General features: G+C 41.5%; 1 protein-coding gene across 1 annotated transcript in view; it reads left to right on the top strand.

Moving 5' to 3' along the window:
* The first annotated feature begins 6,775 nt into the window (after positions 1–6,775).
* Positions 6,776–25,296, top strand: part of LOC311157311 (ubiquitin-conjugating enzyme E2 E2) — a 200,208-nt gene continuing 181,687 nt past the window's right edge. Inside the window, exons 1-3 of the mRNA XM_084211944.1 lie at positions 6,776–7,052; positions 11,699–11,887; positions 19,844–19,894. Coding sequence (XP_084068070.1) covers positions 11,712–11,887; positions 19,844–19,894 — 227 coding nt within the window. The 5' untranslated portion in view covers positions 6,776–7,052; positions 11,699–11,711. The remainder of the gene's footprint in view (positions 7,053–11,698; positions 11,888–19,843; positions 19,895–25,296) is intronic.

The raw sequence follows: 25,296 nt of genomic DNA, 5'->3' as shown, positions 1-25,296 counted from the left end.
ACCTGCAGTTAAAGCCCCAATGAGAGGCGTGTACCCACACTTGTGGAACACTCTGCACCACTGTCATCTCCCCCTGCCACTTCCTGATGACTAGGTTAAGTGGATAACTACTCAGCCAAATATTTGTGGACCTCCACTGTCTAAATATCTAGCTCTGCTCATCTATCTCCCTTGAAATGTGTGGCCTTCCCTGAGAACTGTGCACTTCACTAGCTTTTACAGCATCAATAGCTAGAAATTGCAAGAGATATCAAATTGCCTGTCTGGGCCTAGTCATCAGCTGTGCTAAGGGTTCCTGTTCCAAAAATTTGTCAAACACAGGAAACAGAGACAAAGAGAAACTGTGTGCTGAATTCTCTAATTGCTTTCCACTTTTCCAAATTAACTGTAAAATGCAAGAAGCATGCACTTTGCAGAGGTAGAAATGCCCATGTAAGATGCAAAGCCAGTCTAAATGAGGGTTCACTTGGATTAAAATACAGGAATAAATACAGCTATGGAGGCTCTCAAATGAGTTATGAGGTTAAGCAAAACTCCTTCAAATACCCATTATGATAAGATGAAGATGTCTGACAGTCCACTTTTGTGCAGCTCAGGGTTCTGGACTGTGGTTAGGATACAGGAAAAAAGTCTGCTTCCTTAGGAAGTAGATATGTGTTCCAGTCTTGTGCTTTCCAGCCTCCTCAGATAAATGTTTGCTGTGCACTCCCCACTGCCTCTCCATGACTTTGCAGTCATGGGAACAGTTCTAAGGTGATTAAGAGTGTGCCCCTACCCTGAAGTTGCTGCATCCATTGCTTGCTTCATTTTGTGCATTTGAGGAAGACGAGCACTTGCTGTTTTGATTCCTGCTGCCTGAAGTTCTACAGATGTAGCTTATGGAAGAGAAGAGAGAAGTTTGCCAGGTTCTGCCTAGACCTGTAGGCAAGAGAGTCCATTTCTTTCCTGTCAGAGTTACCACCAAGGATGAGACAAAAGATGTTTGATTTTTTTCTTCCTTTGTTTGTCCTTGGACTTAGCCACTGGCAGCTGCTGTATTGCCACCAGTTGTGTATAAGATTCCATAAAGCAGGAAGAAAAATTTAGGTTTACCAAACAGCAGACATTCCCCTTTATCCCTTCCAATTACAGCCCAAATCAGGCTCTTTGGCTGGGACTGTCAGGAAACAAGTGCAAAATGTGACAAGCCTGACTTCTTACTGCAGGGAACTTCCACGTCCCCGGGGAATCCCCGGTGGAGAACATGCGGGTATTTTCCACCACGTCCGAGGCACAGTCTGCTTTAGACTGATTGTGGTCCACTGGGCTCCTGAAATGCATTTGGTCACTCCTACTGAAGGGACTGAACGAGCCTGCTCATGGGGTTTGGTTTGCTGTGGAGGATGCAGAGCCTACTCCCTAGGCATGCATTAATCATGCATTAAACATAGAGAACATTAGCCCACATTCCTCTGGAACCTTAACTTTATTAAAAGGGAACAGGAGTGCCCACGGCTTCTTTTTCAGTGTAAAAATGTAACTTTCCCAACAGAACCACAAGAGATCCTCAGAATTTTACCCATCTTTAATCAGAAAACCAAGTTCTGATCCTGTGAATTAAGATGTTATGAAACCAACAGAAAATAATAGGAATGCGGAGGTGCTGAAGAGTGTGGAAGTAACACCTAAAACACCCCAATTTTCTTTTCTAACCTATCTTCACTTTTCAACATTCTCTCCCACATATGGTGATGAATTAAGACAGGCAATGCAGGGAATTCTTTCAGTTACAGGTCAATGCATTACAATAGCTCTGGAAATAAAGATTTTTCCCTTCAGTACATGCAATATGAGATTTTTAAAGCAGCGGCTTAGTCTAGGATTCAGTTGTCAACAATTTCTGTGTAGAACCTATCACAGAATTATCCTGTGCAATTATCTTGCAGTTAGGCTCTAAGTGAGGCTCTAAACCAGCACATAGAAGTAAACCTCTGTTCTGGACACTGTGCAGTTAATTTATTCCCTATTTTAAACAAAAATACAGGCTTTCATTAAGGACACGGAAGCACAAGTTATTACCTCCCTCCTACCCACTCCTAATACGTTTTATCTTTATTCTTTACAATCCTGGATAGCAAAGCAGCTGAGAGCCACCAGGATTTCTGATACCACATGGTTATTGTCCCAGTTGTTTGTTCTGGTTCCAGCTGAGTGATAGTGGGAGCAGTTCTGCTTCTGAGCAAAGGGGAGGAGGAGCTGCAAATTCTTCGTTTTTTAGCCTAGAATGAAAGAGATCTTAAAAGCTGTTTGCCACACAACTTACAATTCCTTTTGTATTTAATGGCCTGAAAATATTAGAGTGAATAAATGCTAATGATTTGGGGGTTTGCAGTATTGCAGAGCAAATAAAGAAGTCAGGCTAGCAGTAACTTGCCTCTGTGTTCGCACAATCATTTTACTTCAGAATGCCATGAAAATACCTTTAACAGACTTCTGTCAAGGCATTGTTTGAATAATAGGCTTACCTAGTGTTCAGGATTCAATCAATGTTTTCCTTGATATAGGATGTCATTTTTTAAGTGATGAGGACATACACAATTAACTGAAAGCTCTAATTAAATTTCTGCTGCAGATACCTTCCTTGCGATACCACTTTATTCTACATGTTGATAGAAGAGAAACAATAAGAAGAATCCTGATCTCCGAATCACTCAGACACTGCATTTTCAAACACAGCTGGCACTTCAGAGATCAGGCTACCTGTGAATTTCAGTTCACGTTTGCCAACGTACAGAGCAGGATTCATCCACGTGGCAACAAAAGAAAAGCAAGATTGTAGGGAAAAAAAAATTAGATGCAGTGTGAGAATAAACTATCTACAAACAGGAGAAAGAGAATTACCAGAGAGGGAAAAAATGGACAACAGGCTAGATCCTCTGGATGGTCCTTACAGCTTTGTGCCATCCTAGGAGCATAAGGAAAACCAGCTATGGGAGAAGAATCCTGGGACAGCATAAAGCTACTGCAGAAACTCCTCATTCTGTGCCCCCAGCACAGCTCAGGGTGGAGGACCAGACCAGGGCCTGCTGCTGAGAGCTGCCTGCTGTCCACTATCCAAACAGCCCCACGGGGCCCAAATCCCAGCAGGGGAGAGATGGGGGAAGAACACAAGCTTTGACAGCGCCTGTGGAGCTGGAAAGTGGAATCAGGTAAAAAATGAATAAAGGCACTTCTGTCCCCATTCCTCCAAACTTCTGCTGATAATAGTTCAGATGGATGAAACAAACTAGTTCATTAGGGCTTGGCTGGAAAAGATTGATGTAACAATCAGGCACATCATGGACAAATGAATATTATCATCTCAGTTTTTAATATAAAATAATAAAGTTTTGAAAGAGATATGCTATCACAAGAGATACAGTTATGTCTTCACCTATACCACACTTGAGATGATTTCTCATCTTTTCTCTACCTCAGAAAGCCAAACCCCTTTTACCAGTTACAACTTCACAATGGTGTTCATTTAATGACTTTAACAGTGATATATAAATGACATGTCCTTCTAAATGGGAATGAACAGAAGTGCATAAATAGAAATGCAGAAAAAAAATCAAAAGCTGCATTTTCCTATTTCTTTTTTGACATGGAACAATATATGTATAAAATCCACTATAACTGAGTACAGCTCTCACTATAGCTAAAAATGTAAAAAACCCTAAAAAATCTAAATAGATCTATTACTTCTTTAAATTAAACACTTCTAAATGGAAACTTTTCTCCAACTTCATAGATTTTGACTGACATATCTGCCCCTATAACAGACACTCAAATCAAGAGCCCTTAACAAAAGTGTCCTTAACCATAATAGTTTTAAAGCATGACTGCCTGTGCCAGGTGAGATGAACTCTGGCGTATCTCTGTAAGGAAGCTCCAAGTCTCTGTGAGAGAAAAGAACTCATGTTGCTTGCTTTGGATGTGTCTGGTGGTGTAAATAGTGTCAGCTTTTAGAAACCACACAAAACTAAGCATGAGGGGGGAAAAAATGGAACCTTATTTTTAAAAGAGCATTATTTAAAAGTGTAATTTTTTAAACATGCTTCAGTGTTAGATTTTACCCATGCCTTGGCGCTCCATCATGGGTGAAATCTAACACTGAAGCATTGCCACTCACTTCAAAAGGGCCAGGATTCAACCTATATAATCCAAATTTAGAAAAGTCTTCCAAAGGATTTTGAGCAATATTATGCCACCTTTAACATCTGAGGGAAAAACATGTTATTTTGAAAGGTCAAAAGGATAAAAATGGGAGCAGCAGACTACCCTGCCCTATTCTCTCTGCACTGCATAGGTAGGGCTCATTCAAAACCTCTGCTTTTAAAACAGGGCACACCTCAGTGTGTATGTTCTATTCATAAGGCAGTACAAACCTTCTGCCTAGTTTAGCTGCCCTTAATTTAAGCTGTACCATTTAGGGCTCTGGGCCAGAGGTTACACACCAAAAGAAAAAATCAGGGCCTGACTCGTGATGACTCAAACCTCTCACTCTGTGCTGAAACACTTCAGAGCTCCCTTGATTATTTTGGCACAGGGAAATTATGACCCAGATTCTGGGACACTGTATGGCCCCATCCTGCCCCTGTCTCAATTAAGGCTATTCACTCAGCTTCTCTCTCTGTGCTTCCTGCAAACCCTAGCAGGAAAGATCTGTAATGAAGCACCATCAGCTGCCACCAAAGAGATGGGCCGAGGAGCTAACACAGATCAATGTGTGCCTCCTTTTAAGGAACCCTTATGCTGTCAGAGCAACCTTAAGGAAACATGGTTAGAAGAATCATTTAGAATTGAATTTTATCACTTCCTGGATGGTTTTCAGGAGGTCTGTTTTCAAATGAGTGAAAAGAAAAAGCATGGTTTAAGTGATTTTAGAAAAGGCAACCATGATGTCAAGAGTGTGCAGTGCACCTTTCAGCACAATGAGTAGCATTACTTGCAGGAGGTTTGCATTTTTGGAAGGGCTTTCACACCTCCTATTCTATTAATTACTTCATTATTAGTTCTTCCAAGAAGTCAATGTATGCTTAGCAGATAGAAGCCCACCTAGCTGACATTCGGAGCTTTTCTCCAACACAAGCAAGAATATATCTTATAAATACACACAGAATAGGAAGAACTAGCTGACTGTGGTATTTTTAGGTTTAGGTGAAACTATCACTGGGATTATTTAGCAAAGAAACAGGAAGAGGAAATAAACCAAGTAGTTTAAAAACAATTTCTCAACAAAGAAAATTATTAATTTGACATACAGGTAAACTGCAAAAAACACTTATGCTATCTGGATATAATACAAGAGCAGGTATCAATGATGTTTCTAATCCATATATATCTCAGTAATGCTTCAAGTTCTCATCTTCTGTATGTTTGGTGGCATAAGCTCCACCTACACCTCAACCATAAGTCAGAAAAAATACGATACTTTACAGCTCAAGCAGGCAGAAACTTTTCCTCCTACATGTGGAATTGTAGGAACACATTTTATTTTTTTAATTCCCTTTAGTTGTTAAAAGAGGGAAAACACTTTGACTTGGCATTACCCCTTTACCCTTAGCTGGTATATTTCCCTGTAAGAGGAAGAAAGGTTTGAGATGATAGTTTACATAACATAGCTAAGCATATTATGTAAAGATTAAAGCAGCAGGGTCGGCACAGGGACAGAAGTGTCTCATCGCCCAGCGCAGCCGGGGTTACCTGACAGCCAGTTCTGCTGGAGGTTTGTTTTGTTCCACGTTAACATTCCCACTAAACAACTAACATTTAAGCGCGGCTCTGCCTTGGCCTCTCCCATTCCTGACTGCGATGCCTTCCACAGAGGCAATGCCAGCCTGCGTGGGAGGTGAGGTTCATTTACCTGGCCACAATCAGGCGACAGCGCCTATCTCCAGCCGGGATGCCGCATGTCACCGGGGCCGCCAGCGGCCGGGGGCGGTTTGTGTCACCCAGCCGCGCTGATGCCACGCAGTGGTCGAAACTGCCACGGTAACACAAAGTGCGGCCACCAAGTGCCAAGGGCCTGTGCCCTCGCTGCACGCCGGCCGAGGCACGGCGTACCCTCGCACCGCCCCTCCCAGGTACCGCGTCCTTCCCCGCCCGGGGCACCGGCCGCGTCCCCTCCGGCCGCTCCCGCGGAGACAAAGGCGCTGGGGAGCTGCGGGCCGGCAGGACCGGGGAGGGGGCGGAGGAGAGGGCGACTGGCGAGGGGAACAAAGGAGCCGAAAAAGACGAGAAGAGCCAAGAAAGTTGATACCGGCCTCCGCCGCCCCCTGCCCTGTCCCGGCCCGCCCCTTCCACCTCCCGGACTTTCGCGTGGGGGCCCACGGCAGCCCGGCGGCGGCACGGAGAAAGGCCGGGTACCCTCACCTCCATCCCCCCCGAATCCCCGGCCGAAGGTCCCGGCTCGCCCCATCCCCTCCCGCCTCCTCCTTCTTCCTCTGCCCCGCTGACCCCGCCCAGCCCCCGGTGCTTCCCTTTAACGCGCGCTCCCGCCGCCGCCTCTTGCCCCTCCCCCCTGCCCGGCGGCGCGCGGCCTCCGCCAGCCCCCGCGGACGCGCGCCCGCCCGCGCCCCCATCCCGTCACTTCCCCCCCCGCTCCCTTGCCGAAACCGCGCGCGCCCCCGCCCTCCCGCCCCTCCCTCGGCGGCCCGCGAGCGCCCGGGATAATTGGCTGGCGGGCGCGCGCGCGGCGGCGGGCGGACGGGTGGGGGCGCGCGCGCGCGGAGGCGGCGGCGGCGGGGGTGCGCGCGCGCGCGCGGCAGCGGCTTCACTTCTCTCCGGGCAGCGGGGGCAGGAGCGGCGGCGGCCGTGGGAGAAGCAGCGGCGGCTGTCGCTGCTGCTCGGGAGAGACGGCAAAGGGGAGAGGAAGCCGAGAGCGAGGAGCGCGGGACAGCGGGCTCATGACTCAGTGAGCGGCTGCAGCCCCTTTCCAGCCCCGCGCCCGGCCGGAGTCGGGGCGACCGCCACGGATTGTCCCGCAGCTTGTGCCCGGCACCAGCGAGAGAGAGACCTGCGCTCGCCTGCAGGTAGCAGCGGCTTTCCCCCCGTCTCTGCCGGGGTACACCTACCTCTGCCCCGGCTGAGCTCTCCGTCTGCCTCCCCTCCCCCCGCCGGGCTCCTACCCCCCCGTCGCTCGCCATCCCTCCCCCACGGCAGCACCCTCTCCCCCACGTTTGTCTGCGACCCTCGGTTTCTCTCTTTATCCTTCATCTTCCCTACCCTCTCCGCATCCCCCTGGTGCTGCCCGGTACCCCCTTGCCCCCCTTGTCATCCTCGGCCGTGCCCTTTCATAGCAACCGTCCCGGCCGCCCCCCCGCCGCCCCCGGCCGCCTCGGCATCTCTGGCGGCGCTCCCCGCTCCCCCAGGCTCCATCCAGCCTCCATTGCTCCTCAGCACCCCCACACCCTTTCAGCAACTCTTCCGTGTCCATTTGTCCTGCTCGCCCTGCTGCGGGCGGGAGCAGCGACCCCCCCCCCCCCCCGCTCCCCACCCCCGCTCCAGCCCTGCTCCGCAGGGTCCCCGCGGCACTCTCTGCACCCCTGGATCGCCGGGGTACCCCCTGCCCCCCACCACGACCGAACCTCCCGGGATGCGCTCTCCCCACAGCCCCCGCCGCAGCGGTGGGCACCCCGGGCTGGAACCCCTCGGGAAAGGCACTAACCCCCCACCCCCGCGCCCCAAGGAGCCCCGCAGCCCAGCCCTCTCCCTCCCCGCATGTGCCCCCGACGTCTTCCTCTCTCAGTCTCCTCCTCCTCCTCTCCTCGGTTGTCTCCTACTTCTCACCCTGGCCCGGCCGCCGCCCGCTCGGCCGTGGGAGTGCGGGGGGTGTGTGGTTCTAGGGATGCTCGTGGCTCCCACTCCCTCCCGTGCGGCGGGGGCTTCCCGACGGGAGAGTCGCGCGTGTGCCCACGCGGGGCCGTGGGAGCCCGGGGCTGCCGTCCTGTCCCGTCCCATCCTTCCGGGTGCCCCTCTCAGTGGCGGACCCTCCTCTTGCGCAGACCGGGCTCTTTCTGCCTCCCGTCCCGCGATGCTGTGGTCTTTTTGCCCTTTATGGTTTCTAATGAAGATGAAGTAAGGCGGCTGCTGCCATTGCTGCTCGTGGTGGACCCTGCAGAAATACTCAATTTATCTTGGCTTATAGGAAATTACGAGCGCTTTAGAAAGACATCATCACTAGCTCTGCCGCCCTTGGGACCCATCTGCACATTGCCAGAATCTTGCTGTCCCCGACTGGTGGATTTTGTAAATTTTTTTTTTTTTTTTTTGGTGGTGTGTGATATCTGATAATGACTGGTGGTTTGGGGTATTTTTGTCTTATTTGTTTTTGTTGATGGTTTGTTTGTTTTTGTTGTTGGTTTGTTTGTTTTTATTGTTGTTTTGGTTTTGTTTTTAGTTTGAGGAGGAAAGGGAAGGTGCCGGTGGATACATTTGACAAAAGCAAAATATTTTGGACACCCTTCACTTCAAATTGATAGTTGTAGTTACACTTGTAATCTCTCTCGGTGCTGATTCATCTCACGTTAAGGCAGAGACTTTTAAGTCCCCCTTCGTTCCTTTCTCTGCCCCCTCTGCTCATTTTTCTCTGCACAACAGCAGGGAGGTTAGCAACCCTCATCTGAATGTAGAATAGCCTGGCAGCCGGGAACCTGGACATCGTGTGTCTTCCTTCTCGCCCTGTGTGACAGTTGCAAACACACTTACGGCTCTTCAGATTCAAGGAGTATCTTGTATTTCTGTCTGTGTTAGTGGCAGCTAAATGTTTTCTTTGCAGTGTCATCCTCTCAGTTGACTTTTTTTCTCCCATTCTCTTACTTGTTCATATGTTTGTGTGTCTTCTAAGTTTGACCCCATTAGACATGTCCAATTTCAGGCCCCTTAAAACATGCTTTTACCACAATATTGAGCATCCCTTGAACAAAACTTCTTAAAATTGCAGGTATTGTGAGGAGAGGGAATAGAAAGAATTGCCTGGATAAGGAAAAGAAAGAATTGCCTGGATGAGGAAAGAACGGGGACAGAAGGAGAAAGGAAAAAAAAAAACCCACCCAAAAGCCAACCCCCCCTCCCCCCAGCACCCCCACCCCAGAAACTAGCCAGACATCAAGTGACAGATTTAAACATTTTCCTCTTGTAAATGCTGGCATTACATGTTACAGTAATTATATGCTCTGGGCTACTGTTACAGTGTTTGTCTGCTGGATAGTAACCTGAACTTATGAAGTGAATACAGTTGTTTTTTGGATAATAGTAATATTTATAGCCAAGATTATTCATAGCAGATGTCCTATGCATATAAGCATTATTAAATATGCTTTTAACTTTCTGGCCTGCTGTGTTAAAGCCTATGTACATTGTGAAGAGAGAATTTTTCTCTTTAAAATTAGATGTATTAAGCAAAGGTCAGAAGTAAAATCTAGGGCAAATAAAGGCCAACATTAAGTGTTATAAAAAGAGATGAGGTTGTATTTTAGCTTTATATGGAAGCAAGGAAAATGGGTACTTACTACCAAAATTGCATTATAGTTGTATATTTTGACTTTTCAGAATGTGATACTTTTGTTGTTTATTACCTCTAAGTGTTCTGCTGCTTTACCTTGAGATCTCACAACCAGGACTTAAATATCTGAACATCAGCCTGTGTCAATTTCTGAACTATGTTAAATGTATTGTTGTAGCTGTACTATAGGAGAAATTGTTCTCTAAGAGTGCACATTTTCTGTATTTTAGTTTTAGGACAGAAACTCTGCATTATTTTGGTTACCTTAACAAGCAGGTTAGGTGTTGTGTATTTATATATATTTAGATTTGAAAATACTATTTTCTGTTATAAAATCAAAAATGCAGCTTAAGCTGATAAAGGGAAACTTTAGTCACATATCACTTGGTATTGATTGCTTTTTCTTTTAATGCCTAAACATTTTGAAGGGGTGCCATACTTCCAGAATTCTTTTTCAGCATAGCTTCACAAGATAGACAAAAAAGACCTAATTCCTCCTGAAGTTAGTTGGATCTGTCAATAATGCCTAAAGAGATTATTTTTTCTACTCCATGGTGTGTATTACTTGATAGAATTAGATCTTGGCAAGGGTTTTTTAGTATAGGAGTAAATTTATTTCTATTCTGTAACAAAGAACGCTCAGGATGCTTAAAAAGCATCCTTTTCAACATAACCCTGTTGGCATTGATATTAATTTATTTTTCCTTTGCTGTCTGTTTCCATAAATATGTACAGGGAGATGAACTTTGTTTAATCCATAGAACAAGCATGGTTGAATCTGAGCCTGAAATCTCATTATCCTCCCTTGACCGAGTCTTAAAACATATAATAGTCAAGGTGAATAGTTTTGTTCTTAATTGTGATGATGTCTGTACATAGGTAAGAGGAAAAGCAAGTCGAAGGTCACAGCAATTTGAAACTCTCTTTGTATGAAAGAGCAAATTCTTCATTCAGAGAGATTTGATCAGAAAGCCACCCAGATATATGGGGATTGCGTGGGTGTAAACAAGTAACATTTGGGCCTGTGTGCTTTTTATTAAAAATCTCTAGGGAAGGATATGTAGCAAGATATATAAGGTACAGATTTGGAGTTAAAGACCTGGGTTTCACTTTGGTTTTAATTTGGCTTTGGTTTTGTTGGTTTGGGTTTTTTGTTTGGTTTTGGTTTTTTGGGTTTTTTTGAAATCAGTTAGTACCACCAGATATGCAAATTCAGTAGGGGCTTTTCATGGACATCTGCCCTTCATTAGAACAGTTTGAGAGTTTGAGAAGTCATGACAGCTGTAACAGTGGGCTTGTAATTCCTCGTCTGTCGGCATATTGTTATGCTATTTAAAATGAAGGAAGACATTAAAATAGCTAACTAGTATCAGAAGTGTGCAAATAAAGCATTAACTTCTGAAATATGCTGAAATTTCTTGCTGCTCATGTTCTCTGACAAGTTTGTTGCCTCATGTTGTCTGAACGAAATGTCAGGAAAAAACTTTGTTATATCCTCTACCAACGTGCTCACCACTTTAGTAAATACAAACAGTCCTGTGTTAGAGCATTTTAGTTCTGTGTTTCCATCCAGCATGCCAAGATGTGGATTTTGTAATGTGGAAACCCACACTGTACACTTGGAATGAGCCCACAGATTTATTTCATATGGGATAACAGAGAGTCCTAAGATTGTAATAACTCTCAGTTTTTAACTAGCTGTGGTAGATTTAAACTGGTGGCATAGTTGATGGGGCAGCTAACTGATGGTATTGCTGAGTGGTTGAAAAACATAATTCACAGTGAGTGGTTTTACACTTGCAGGATTATGTTTCCCACTTCACTTCAGTAACTTCTGGTTTTCATACATATGTATGTGTGTGTGTGTGTGTGTGTGTGAAGAGTTTGGCAGGGGGATTGGTTTGTGTGTTTGTTTTGTATTTTTTGTTTGTGGGTTGGTTGGGGTTTTTGGGGGGTGGCAGTGGTACAGTGTTTATAATTGCCAGCTCCTGAATTGTTGTTAAGATGTTTGTGGCAAAACTCTTCAGTACGAGGATTACTGTACTACTGTGACACGAGCATTATTTTATTAGGACCAAGACGTATATCCCATGTGTTCTTTCCTTAAGCATGTAAGAAATACACTTAGGCAGTTTCTTCTCAAAAAACTAACTTCAGCTGTTTGTCTTTGTTCAGTGCAGCATCTGCCATGTCTACAGAAGGGCAGAGAGTGGATGATAGTCCAAGCACTAGTGGAGGCAGCTCTGATGGAGATCAGCGTGAAGGTGTTCAGCAGGAACAAGAAAGGGAGCAAGTTCAACCCAAGAAAAAAGAGGGGAAAATATCAAGTAAAACAGCTGCTAAATTGTCAACTAGTGCTAAAAGGTACAGTGTTCTTCCTGGTTGTTTCTTCTTTCAGCTGGCCATCAGATCCATGTATTGACTCAGTATATTAATTTTCTGATTGTTTTATTATAACACTGCCGTATCAGTGTAATAACCTTTTGAGACTGGTCACAATAATGAGACCTGTATACTTTTCCCTTTCTTTGTCAGTTTGCCTCTTTCACATGGTTTTAATAGTTGCTTGCATGATAAAAGCTGACATTTTTTTATGGCTAATAAAACTCAGACAGTTTTGTAGCCTTATAAAATATATCTCTGTATATGTATGTATGACTGATGTTGAAACTTGTCAGTGTAACTTACAGTTAATTACCCATAAACATTTCAGACAGTTCAGTAACTCAGCATGTTAGGACTACCATAATACCCATTGCCATGAAGTACTGCCTTTTCTTTTCCCAGATGGTCAGGTCAGAAGTACTTGAGTGAACAACAAATGTATGTTGGTTTCATTACTTTAAACTGTGATCTGTTTTAATACCCATTTATTTTCCCTCCCTTTTCTGATTGAGATGAAAGGTTGGTTTGTAGAATAGCTGTTTAAATTATTCTATGCTATCATGTCTATCTCCAGATAAAGATTGTCTTGCTGGGACCAGACAGAAGGAATTTACAGTTTAGTGTTGCTTCGCTAGTACATGCAGGGTTGTAAGTCTGGGCAAGTGGGATTATAGGGATTGAAGTTAAAAAGCACTCATAAAATAATCTGACAAGAGACCAATTCTGCAGACTGTCCTGATGCAGAACTCCCAGATCTCATTTCTTTGCTAGTCCAAGGCAGTGTAAAGTACGAGAAGAAAACACTGGAGTTGTACCACTGTGGTGCTGTGGTAAAGGAGAAGCATCAAGCCTCTGCTGCCATAATTTATAACATATGCATGTAGTCAGAGTTTGTAAATAATACTATATAAACATATGCATACATCTAGTCAGGATTCAAGTCTTTGTTTTGCCTTAATCTGTCCCTTACCAATTAAATCCATTTCTAAAGTATCTTTAGATATTTTTGTCAAGATACTTTAGTATCTTTTGTCTTTCCAGTGAGTTATTGTCATGTCATGCTTTTCTTCTGCTATAGATTCCTTTCTTAAAGCTAGTTTTTCTTAATTTTTAATTCCCTAGAGAAATACTTTCTGGACACACATTCTTACTGTGATGCTATTAGGAGATTACCTGGTCATATCACTTACAGAATGGCCAGCAAAACTTGCCTGTGTTTCCTTTTATGACAAGAAGGGGAAAAAACCCCACCCAGCTTTCACTAGAAATCATTATGTTATTAATGTAGTTAATACTCACAGCCGTTATGGTTCCTGGTCTTCTTCTCTTTTGTCTGCTAATATTGGATTAGTCATGACTTTTAAGGTCACAAAAACAGTTTCCAGCTTGTTTAGAAAGCAGTCTGTGTATTCTGAACTTTATACAGTGCAAGGTGTAACGATGCTAGGAATCTGACAAGGGCCTGTGGACACTATTCTATTAAAAAATTAATAATGATATGTCAGAAATTGGTCTATTAATCTTAGCTTTGTATCTTCAAAGCTTAGAGCTTTTATCAACAAGCATTTTACAGCGATAAAATTACTTAAACCTTTTAAAGTTTAATCATATCTGCTTATGGTTCTGCTGAAACTAATTATGCCATCAGTTGCTGACTTCAGTACATTTGCCAGTTAGACTCTAAAGCTAGTTTCACATGTGTAGTAATATTGATTATACATTCTAAAAGCTGACATGACTTACAATAGTTGTGTAGATATGTGTACAGTATTTTTGAAGAGAAATGTAATTTAGGAGTGCTGGTTGTTGCAGCACTTTCTGGAAGGATTACAGAAACAGTTGCTGTAGTAATGGGAGTTTTTATTTATATAATTTTTTTCCTTTTTTTTTTTGTTTTTGAATATTCAGTAGTTTGTCATTTTGTTAGAATTGGGATTACACCTTCTCCAATCTGGCCAGGTTTTCATATTGCAGGTTTTGTTTCTGTGCTTTTTAATTAAAATCAGTTATGTCTCAAGAAAGCTAAATCAGAAATTAAAATAGAGGCTAAAAAGGAGGGGAGTAGCATAAAGCAAAGAAAAATGTCTTCAAGTCCTCAATATGTAATAAGTATTCCAAAAACAGTCTGTATAAAAGATCTTCATAGTAATATTGTTATTTTAGTTCACTACGAATGAGAAATAGTGCAGCTTTAATAAGGCCTTACTCTGGTACCTTCATTATGGTGAAAGGAGTCAACTCTGCTAAACAATCAGTAAAAACACTCATACAACAGAGTGTAGCACAGTTGTGGCTTTCCTTAATTCCTGTTAAAAGTTTCAAACACCAGCAAGTTCACTGGAGCTAAAGTCACAGACTACAGGCTTGATTCTCACCTGAGTTTGGAAATCAGATTTTCTCGCTTGGAAAGCTGTTTTGTGCACACAGAATTCTAGCCACAGTTTTTTCAGATTGCATTATGATACCTACTTTATATGGAGGAAGGTTTGTGCATCTCTATTTGGAAGACTCCTGTTTTGCTTTCCATTTGTGTGTTTATGGATTCAGTAAGATTTAAAGAATTTTCAGTAGCATGAAATTTTATAATTATTTATTAAATTATTTATAATAATCAAGATTTAGCAGTGTGCTGACTTTTGCTTGTGTAATTGTAAACTGCTTCCTGTCTTATGTATGAATGTACTGTTCATGCAGCTAAACTGCTTTCCAAAGTGATCTGATTACAGAGGCTATGTGAAACCACTCATATTTCTATTTGAGTAAGATTTTTGGTATGGAGATATGGAGGTTCTTCTGTTAGCATCGCTGTGGATGGCATCAAGAAGGCAGAATGCCATCACATGGTGTCCTTCTCTGTTAATACTTCAGGACTGGCTGCTATACAGGTGTAATAGCTTGCAGCATATGTCGTGCAGTGTACCGGTCCTTCAATTTTCCTCACCCAGAGGGCATCACCTTAAATAGCAACCTTTCTTACCCAACATGTCAAGATTGAGAAACTCGCTGCATATCACAATTACAGTTCAGACATGGAATTGAATTGCTGTCCTTGAAAACAGCAGGCATCTTGTTACCTCTTAAGTAGCAAATCTTAGCATGACCTTTGGATTGAGAGAAGTGTAACCATTCTTGGCTGACATAGTAGCTCAACAAATAAATGTATTGTTTTGCTTGGCTCCTGAAGTTGCTGGTTGAAAATCTGTAAAGCTTTATGTCCAATCCTGAATTTTTTTAATATATATCTGTGCCTACAAGGAATTGTGAACTGTGCAACTTCAGCTGTAATCTTTTCATTATTCAAAGAAGTTGCAGCCTTAAGGAGGAGCAAATAAGTGATAGATTAAATTGGTTCGAAATTCAACAAAACTGAGCATTTCCTGCCTTCTCCCCTCCCATCCCCTTTTTTTTTCCTGTGAGGTTTTTCACAGAATCTGGAAATGATATTTCGCATGTTGAATATCACGGCAAAATATAGAGTGCTTTTTCTTACAAGAAATATCCTCGTCATTTATCCATCTTTTAATAAGTAGGTGAAAATATTTCTTTTCCTACAGTATGAACCTAACCATCTTTAGATCAATTTCCTGCTCAGTCCCAATTTATTTGGTATTGAAATACATACCAGTGACTACATTTTTAAGTATGTTCTAAATAGTATATTCTTCGATATAGGGTATTGATTCATCTGGCTTTTATGGGTAGAGAGACATGTAGTTTAGAAAAGCAGATGTGGTAGAAAGAGTTTATTGCCATCTAGTCCTTTATTTCATTTATTTTCCTATTAATAATGTTGGGAAATGTTAGCTTTAGAGAATTGTTTCATGAAGGAAACAACTCAGTCCCTTTAGGCTTGGTACAGTAGTAAATATGTGTCTGTGAGAATTAATAATATTTGAAATACACAATGTACTTTCATGCTTCTGAATTTACGAGTAGATTAACCTTTGCACCATTACTGGAAGGCAACTGTGTTTGTTCTTTTCTGTTAGTTAAATGGAGGGAATTTATTTTTTTTAATATGCGTGTGTGTATATATATGAGAGAGAAGAGTCAGATGACTTCTCTAAGACCAAACAAAGTATCAGATCTGACACTGCAAATTAAATGTCTTATGTGTGCAGCCCAGGGCTTTGATAACCAGCAAGGGCCTCACCCCCTGCCATCGTCCCCATTGTCCAATACGTAATAAACCATAATGTCATTAGTTTAAATTTAAACTGGATATATGTAATGATTTTAATTTAGAGGGTTTTTCCTCTCTGACATTTCTAAACATAACTGTTATTGAGGCAGAAAATCCAAAGAAACAGATGCCAGAAAGAACCCTGAAAAAAAACGTTTTGTTGCCAGAGGCCGCGTATTCTCGCAGTGAATCCTCTGTGGTCAGCGAAGGAATCGAGGCACATCCTCTCCTATGGCAGATTCTGAGGGCAGCTCAGTGGGGATAGGGGCGAGTGCCAGAGCACGTGCAGACAAAGGGCAGCTTGCACACTGGAGGTCTCTATCAGTGCAAGGCTCTCTGGGATGCTGTCCGATGATTTAATTGTAGCTTTGAATGCTGTGACATGTGAACAAGCTACGTGTCAGCTGTTCTACAGAAACTGTTTATGAATGAGCTCTCAGCGTGAATGCAAGGTAAATTAAGGTTGCAACAAAAGAAATGTAAGGTGTATAAATTAATTTTAGTTTGGGACACCACAGAGCAGGAGCATAAGCATGGACAGCTTGCTGAGGAGCAACTGGTGGACAGTATTGTACTAATATGTTTATCTTGTTTGTATATAAATAATAATGAATTAAACATCTTTGTCTTAATGTTTGCAAGAGCAATGATGAACATTTTTAACATTAATAGACAGTACCATCTGATCAATTTTTACGTCTTGAAGCAGAAAGGTGTTTTGTCTGTGTCTGCTCAATCATAGAATAGCTTGATAAAGAGCCATTTTAGTGCTCTTGGCATTAGAAGTTTTGGGTTGCCCTAAAACAGATGGAGAAAGTGAGAGTCTGTTTTGTTTTCAGAATGTAAGGAGCACGGATTAGGATTTAGCAGCAAGAATGTAAAGTTTTTGATCTAGCACTGAAGTTGTTGTCAATCCATTCTTGACGTGCCTCATACTCACTCTAATGCCGTGAAATATTAAAATTTTTTACTACTATATGTAAAACAAAGGAATGATCTCTGACTCCAAAAACAAGTGCAATGCCATCATTCTGTAACTTCAAAAAAGGCTGAGAAAGCAAAACAACTTATAAACCACAAAATTGAAGTTTCCATGCAGGATAGGTTTTCTGTAGTTTGAATTTGTGGTAGTATAAATTTTAAAATCATGGCAGAATTTTGTAATATACAGAAGAAATATTTTAAGCATTCCCACAGTTATAATATCTCCCTTCTAAAAGTTGTGATTTTTTTAGGATTATTTAAAATGGGCTAACTTTTAAAACAGCATTTTTGTTGTGCTTAAAATTCACTAATTAAAAAATGGGATGACTTGATTAAGCAGACTGTGCCTGTATTTTTATAAGAAAGTTATGGTGTTTATTGAAGGAATTCTGTATGCTGGAGGCACAAACATCTCAATGAGTAGAAAAAGCAAGTGAAGATCAAATTGTTTCCCCCCTGTAGGAATAACTTTGTGTGTTTGTGTGTATGCAGGGTATACACCAGCTTATGTAGGGTGTATACACCCAGCTGGATCAGCTATTCAAGGACTTGACTTGGAAGCATCAGCTTGGGAATGTCCAGAAATCCTTAACAACAAAGTTGCTCTCCCTGGAGTTAAAACTCTGGCAGGATGCCTGTCATGTCTTTATGGGTGACCTGTAGGATATGGCAAAATGCACTCTAAAGTTTTCAGATGGCACCAAGTTGGGTGCGAGCATTTGGTACATGCAGGGGCATTTTATGGTATATATGCCAATATACCTGAATGCTTATTTTGGTAAGCCATTTACTTTGCCTGTATTTTTATGCATAGAAGTTAAAGAAAATCTAAGCATCCTGAAGAGTATTTTTATCTTTTCAAGGCTGTCATCAGGTCTTAATAAATGATTATTACCTCTTCCTACAAATCTTGCCCACGTACGTCCTAATTATTTCAGAATGTGAATGATAAAGGCTTGAGTTCCTGGTTCAGGCCAGTTCTTCTACTACTGTTGGTCCATTTATTCATTAGAGGCAAAAAAATCAATTCATAGTGGCATAAGGGGAATTTTGATAATGGCTGTGAGACTCCTTAACATGCAAGATTGTGTTTGGATTGTAGCATTATATAAAGAATTAAACTGCTCTTTTTAACCTTATATATGTCAATATACCTCAATGCTTATTTTGATAAGCCATTTTCTTTACCTGTATTTATATGCAAAATGGGTAGCAGTCCTTTTTAGCAAGATATGTGTAGGTCAGGCCTGAACCTTTGGCTTGTGGCCTGAGCACCTATCTTAGGAATTTGAGTGGTATTATTTTGTTACTATTTCTTTTTTAGTCTAGGGAATAATAGAAATAGCAATCTGCTCTGTGCATGAAATCTTGTGAAGGAGAAGGCAAGAAGAAACTGCTGAACATTGAATTGTTTTTCTTTTCCTTCCTCCTTCTACATCTTTATGTTTTTGCACTGAAGTAGGCTATGAAAAAAGCCTTGGATATAGTTTATAGGGAAGGTGGCATTTGCAGTCCTGTTTATGGCATCATAATCTGGCAAGTCTTTGGGAACTCTAAGCTCCTATGAGTTCCTTTGGGAGCTCTGTATCGTATTCTGCATACTTAAATTTCTTCAGAGGTCAAGATGCTGGCTCTCATGCAGATGCTGGTGTAAGGGAAAAGAGCCCCCATTGCCAGCTGTGGCAGAGATCAGCTATTCAAGGACTTGGCTGGGAAGCGTCAGCCTGGGAATATCCAGAAATCCTTAGCAGCGAAGTTGCTCTCCCTGGAGGAAGAACTCTGGCAGGATGCCTGTAATGTCTTTATTGGTGACCTGGAGGACATGGCAGAGTGCACGGAGAAGTTTTCAGATGACAAGCGGTTTGTACACACCGGGGCAAGGCTGTGGCTCAGAGGGATCAGGCCAGGCTGCAGGAGAGGGTTGACAGAGAACTCATGAAATTCAACAAGGACAAATGAACACCATGGATGGGAGGGGGAGTTACCCCTTGCTCAGATACACTCTGGGGATCATCTCTGCTCAGAAGGATGTGGGGGCCTTGGCAGACAGCAGGCTCAGTGTGAGGCGGCGACAAAGGCTGGCTGCCTCCTGGGAGGTATTAACAGAAGCATGGTCTGTAGACAAATGAAAGAGATTTATCTGCCTTTACTCAGCTCTCATTAGACTGTATCTGGGATAGCATTTGTCCCCTCAGTAAAAAGAAGGCAGGTATCAGAACAAATCCAGCAGCAGGTCCCCAGGCTGACCAGGGAGCTGGAGCACTTCCCTTTGGGAGAAGCTGATATCAGCCCCCCAGTGTATGTAGGAGGCTGTGAAGTCCTGGGTGAGCTTATTGTGGGCAATTTTCCTTTGAGTTGGAGGGTTTTGCCCTGCCAGTACAATACACATTATTAAGAAGCTAAATATTCTGGAGGGCAAGAACTGCAAGACATCTAGTTGGAGGGAAAATAGAGAAAGAGGGTATATGAGATATTTAGTAACTGTGTAAGTGAGCCAAGGAACTGAGATTCCTGACCTATGGAAAAAGTGTGATTTTCTAGGTGGCTGCTCATGGCATTTGTTCCATATTGGATGTTCATTTTTCAGAAAATATTTGGTTTTTATACAGCACGTTCTTGCACAGTGTCATGAAACATTATAGATTAGCTTTCAATCAGAAATTCTAAGAATTATATTTTGTTACTATTGATTGATGTAAAAATGTTCATAAGGTTGAAAGAAGCAGAATGAAAAAGAAGTCCTGATAGTATCTTTTTTTTCTTTTAAGAATTCAGAAAGAACTTGCAGAAATTACATTAGACCCTCCTCCGAACTGTAGGTAAGTTCACCTGGATTTTATTAATTTGGAATATGGAAATGAAATGTACGGACCTGTGAAAATTGCATAGGGGACTGAAGTAAATTTTAGTTATTCCTTTGTGCTGATCATTTTGTAATTTTGGAATAAGAGCTGATAGATAACATGTTGCCTATATATAAAGAATTGATATGACATACTTTCTGGTAACCGAAGTAGTGGCATAAATGGATGAACTCTGTGATGCATTAATAGATACAGGACAAATATCAAATTCATTTCAGTTATTAAATCAGTAGTATTTTGTTTGATTCTGTAAAAGGTAATCTTGGTGGCAGTTGCTTGGTATATTTGGTTCCTTTCTTTGCAACTTGTGAATATAATGGAGAAAGAAGAATGTTATAGGGACAAACTGTTAGTAATTTTCTGACTGTGTTTGTGGCAATCAATTGTGTTATTCAATGGACACTTCCTGAGTTAGAGTATAGCATCATATAGACTTTCTGATAATGACTGTGTGCTTGTTTGGTTTGGGTATTTCATTTTGTTGTGGTTTGATTTGGTTTGGTTTGAGGGGTAGGGGGCAGGTTATGGGTTTTTTTTTTTTTTTTTGTCAAGTATATTTCCTTCTGGTATGTTTAAAATTGTCTTCGAAATGACTGATGAGGTAGACCTTGAAACCCTCACTGTCTGGTGGCTGGGGCTGTGTACAGTTGTTTTCAGATGGCTGTCTCGGGCTTCTTATCTGTCAGCTTGTGACATATGGTCAGTGCTGGAGCTGGGCCAGGGCTGCACATTGCTGTTTAAAGAAGTCCCTGCTACTGCACCTCTCATGGTGATGGGTTGGGCTCAGTGCAGAATAAGAGCTTCCACCCAGTCCTGCCAAACCATTTCAACTGATGTGGTTAGTAGGTTTCATTCTGTTACTGCACTAAAAAGAAAGATTGATAGAAATGGCTGATTGCATGCAGCGTTTATAATGAATCCCAGTATGTTTCAGTATCAAATTAACTAAGCAACTGGTAGTAAAAATGACAGTCAGCTTTATTGTTTTGGTCTCTTGACAAAAGTACGTGTAAGAAAATACTCTAACAAGATTTGATGCGGTTGTGCTGGATCTCAAGATATAAGTCAAGTGGCTATGTACCAAGGCGCTGCTTAGTGAAGTAGCCCTGCAATAATAGCATTCAAAGAGTATTTCAGTCAATTAGGATGAACAGTTTTTTGCTGGATAAAACATTTTAATAGCTAAGCTGTTCTGTCATGCTTATGACTGTGTGTGAGTCTTCAATCACATCAAAGCTGTTTCATGTGGCAGATTTTACTTCGGTGTTGATGACTGATGCCTATTAGTGGATTGATTTGCTGAGATGAATATGAAACTTCAGTCTGTTGTAGAAGAATGGTTAAGTCTTTGAACTGAGTAAAAGGCTTACAGGTTTTTACAGTAGTGTCATTTTTTTCTGGTTTTCTGAAGCCTTCTCTTTATAACAAAGCAGTTGTTTCAGTATACAAGATACTATTATATTTGATTTTTTTTTTGCTAGCACGTGTAAAGTAAGCATTGACTGTCTGAGTGGAAAGCCCTTTAGTGACTTGCAATTTACAAAAAAAAAAAAACAAGTAATCTGGAGGTTTCATGGGTTTGTTGAATTATTTACACTAATGATAAAACAGCAATAAAGTGCACTCCATGATGCTGTTTTGCAAAATCACATCTAATGTCATGTGGCTGCTGCTTTAACACAGTTCTTAAGATGCAGAATTACTTCATGTTGTGATAGATTGATAGATAACCATTAGTAACTTTAATATTAGCAAATATGTTTTTATAGTCAAGGCAGAATCACTTCATTTAGTTTATGCTTTGTTGACATAGTCTAAGCAGTGTTTTCATTTGAACTTCATCTGTTTTCTGGTATAGTTAAACCTTACAAAATAAATACATCAGCCAGGCATGATTCTTTAGAATAAAGAGGAAAGCTGAGCTATTGTACAGTATATCTTAAAGTACTGATAGATCCTTTCCTAGTTTTAGTGCAATTTAGGTCATTGTTAAAAGACATGTTAGCTTTTTCTATTAAAAAGCCTAACCGTAGTTCATAAAGGTAAAAGTTCATTCCAGATGTAGGTTGCTTGAAGTGGTTGTGATTCCATCTTACTTTCACTGTATGTACTCCTTCATATATAAAATAATTAATGACTGGGCAATAGGAATGTAATAATTCTGAAAACTAAATGTCATAGGCGGTGTGAAGAAAGTATTTTTCAAGAATACAGCTATCTTAAATAGCTACTTAGGAAGTTCTGATAGAAAAGCTGTTGAGCTGAATTGGGACTTAAGTGGGGTATTGCAAAACAATTTGCAAGACCTTTCATTAACTACAGCAGGCCAAAGCTTCAGGTTTCTTCCATTCATGAAAAAAGCCCCAAATGGAACAGTGTCTGTAGCGCAGTAGCATCCCTCCATCGCATGGCAGGCTACACAGTCACTGCACGCTCCAAGGCAGCTGCAGCTTCCACTGCTGCAGCAGCTGTGATCTTAACATTTCCCCTGCCTCATCCCTGTGAAGAGAATAGACTGTATCATCTTTGTGTTTGTTTGGAAGACAAAAAAAGTCTTGCTCACAAATGCGCCTTGGAATTGGCGGATTATCACTGCTGGGACTTGCAGCGTCTTTCCAAAACTGTGGAAAGCTGTGGGTTTCGGAGTTCCTAAAAAATCTGTCACTTCGGATTTAAAAGAAGATTTAATACTCTAAGAAATTAGAGTCGCCTGCCTCCCTACTTCCTCTTCTGTAGTTTGCATACTGGGGAACGGAGTGAGTCCTCTTGGCTCCACAAACTTTGGCTCCTTCCTCAGGACTGAGAACAACGTATAATGTTCTAAGTGTAAAAAAGCCAAGCTGGGGAGGGGGGTGTGGGAGGTGAGCTGTGTAATCATTGCTATTTTTGGAGGAAGGCATGTCATAAAAAAGCCTGTTATACTTCACATTTAACAGAAAGAACTGGATGGTTTTCAGGATGTGTTGTCCCATCCATTCCCCTATTTTACTTTTGTATTGAGCTGAATTTACTGGCAAGGACAGTCCTGAATTCAAAGTGGTACCATGTTTGTTTTAAATCTGCAGCATTGTGAAATTTCAGTTTGTCAGGAGATAGTATACCTAAATTGCAGACATTTGCCACTCCTGTCTTTTTTTTTCCTCTCATTGAAATATCAAAGCTTGATTGCTAGAAATGGTACACATATTATGCTCCTGAGTAGCGCAGAGTATAGCTTTTCTCACAGGTGATAAGATCCTCATATTTAAGTGTCATTTTCCTATATTGCCTTACTGAAAGAGGGAAACAATTGGAAATACGTGTAGCTAAAGTAATGCCTTTCCAAGCTTCCCCGTATTTTCAGCTGCATTGTGCATGAGACAAATGATTTCATAGAATACAACTTCTTGTATAGTATTTCCCTTCTCACTGGCAAGAGGACAACATCTCTGTGACAACTTATACCAATTGCTTCCATGGGAAAATAATGTTTGGAAAGTATTTCATGTATTTTTAGCTTCTTTCAGTGTGGACTTAGCAGCTGGAAACAAGGAGAGCCAGCATGAAGTGAATAGCAGCTCTCTGTAGACGCCACTTGGAGCAACTGCTCAAAATTTTCCTGTTAAGTCACCGATATTACCTATCTTCCCCTTCATGTTTTCTTTTGGCGTTCTCTGGTGTACTTTTCATCATTCCCTTTTCTGTGTGTTTACTGCAATTCCTGTTATGCTCTTTACATTTCATTTCTTTTACCCTCTAGCAATATAGGTGATGCTTGGGGCTCAGAAATATACTGTTAAGGAGTGTGCAGCTTAGTGGGCAGAATGACTGTCATTCCAAAACAGTCAGTTTAAAATCCTGTGTGTAGTCTCATCTCTTCCATTTGTTTGGAATCATTACGTTAATTCCTTGCTTTTTATACTGTCTGCAAAATTGATAAGCAGCCAGCAAATGTGATTCTAGTATTTTGCTTTTGAAAACTAATCACCCTGATAATGCTTAAAACAGTTTTCTTTGGGATGATGTTGAGAAAGAGCCAAGTGGAATGGCAAAATTTTCAGTTTGACTTAGGGAGAGAGATCAGTGTGCCTCATGGATGTCTCTTGTATTATTAGTGACTGTATAAAGTCCAACATTTCTGTTTAATACTGCTTTGACTCTTTTGCTGAAATGTTGAGGCTGGCATCTTCACAACTCTGTGGGATTATGTGAATTCCAGCAGTTTGAGTTATTGTCCTTGGGGCCATGTTTAAACTCCTACCTAGTGCTACTTTAAAGCTAAAAGGACAGTGAAAGTGTCAAGAGCAGAAAACAAAACGGAGCACAATATCAGGGAAGGACTGGGAGAGAGGAGATGGTCAGCCTTGCTCTAAAATGCAGAGGGAGAGAAGTGGAGGGACCTGGAGCAGCAGGTACAGCTGGTATCTACCCTGCAATTGTGCTCAGTGATTTTGATTGTTTGACTTAGGAAGGCATCAGTCTGTTGCCACAGGTACACGGCTGTGGCTCGTGTGATGCTAATGTGCGAGCAGGATGAAAAAGTGGAGTAAGAGATGCTTTCTCTGGACGTTTTTCTTTGCAAACATTTCCAGCCTGAATTCAGGCTCCCTTCCCATAGTGTTACTCATGGAGTTTACTGTCTGCCTGTATAGACTTACTTTGATCTGCTGCTAGTCATCTTCGTGAGAGCATGTGACACAGAACATTATATATACCTTCGCCTGGTCTCTTTAGAATTTACAGCAAACAGCAAAACTTAGTCAAAAAGGTAAGCATGGAAGTAATTTATACTAGGCTATAGGATCCTGTTGGTTTTGAATCCATGATGTATCAACAACGGAGGCTAAGGATGGGTGAAAAATTTCAGTACTCACTGCAACTGCTTTATATTTTATTTTTGAGTCCCTTTCTGCTTCAAAAGCAGCAAGAAACATGTCCCAAAGATATGCAAGTTAACAATCCCACTATTGTTAATAATAGCAATCATACTGTATTTTATCACTTGAATTAGACTGCTGGGTTTTTTAACTGGTGAGGTTTTTAGATTGTATTACCTTGGTACCTTGAAGGACCTTGGATGAGAAGTGTGAGGTTACTTTTTAATATGTAAACTTTTCATTCCTTTAGCTATTTTCTTTTAGACAGTGCAGAACCATAGTTCATGCTTTAAGCTCTGAAGTATGTAACTATATTAAAACATTTCTTAAAAAATATCTGTTTATTTTCACTGTAAAAGTGACCTTTCAATGTCATATTGTTTATAAAGCATCTGTTTTTTAAAAATAACACAGATGTTTCTTTTCATGGGTCTTCCATGTGTCAAGATGCAGTGTGCTTGGAAGGCCATCAAAAATATAGCTGGTTTTTTAGTGATCTGA

The sequence above is a fragment of the Fringilla coelebs genome (genome assembly GCF_963513975.1).
Source record: "Fringilla coelebs genome assembly, chromosome: 1".
Classification (NCBI taxonomy): Eukaryota; Metazoa; Chordata; class Aves; order Passeriformes; family Fringillidae; genus Fringilla; species Fringilla coelebs.
The sequence above is the reverse complement of the archived record's forward strand: the minus strand, read 5'-3'. Positions and strand labels throughout refer to the sequence as shown.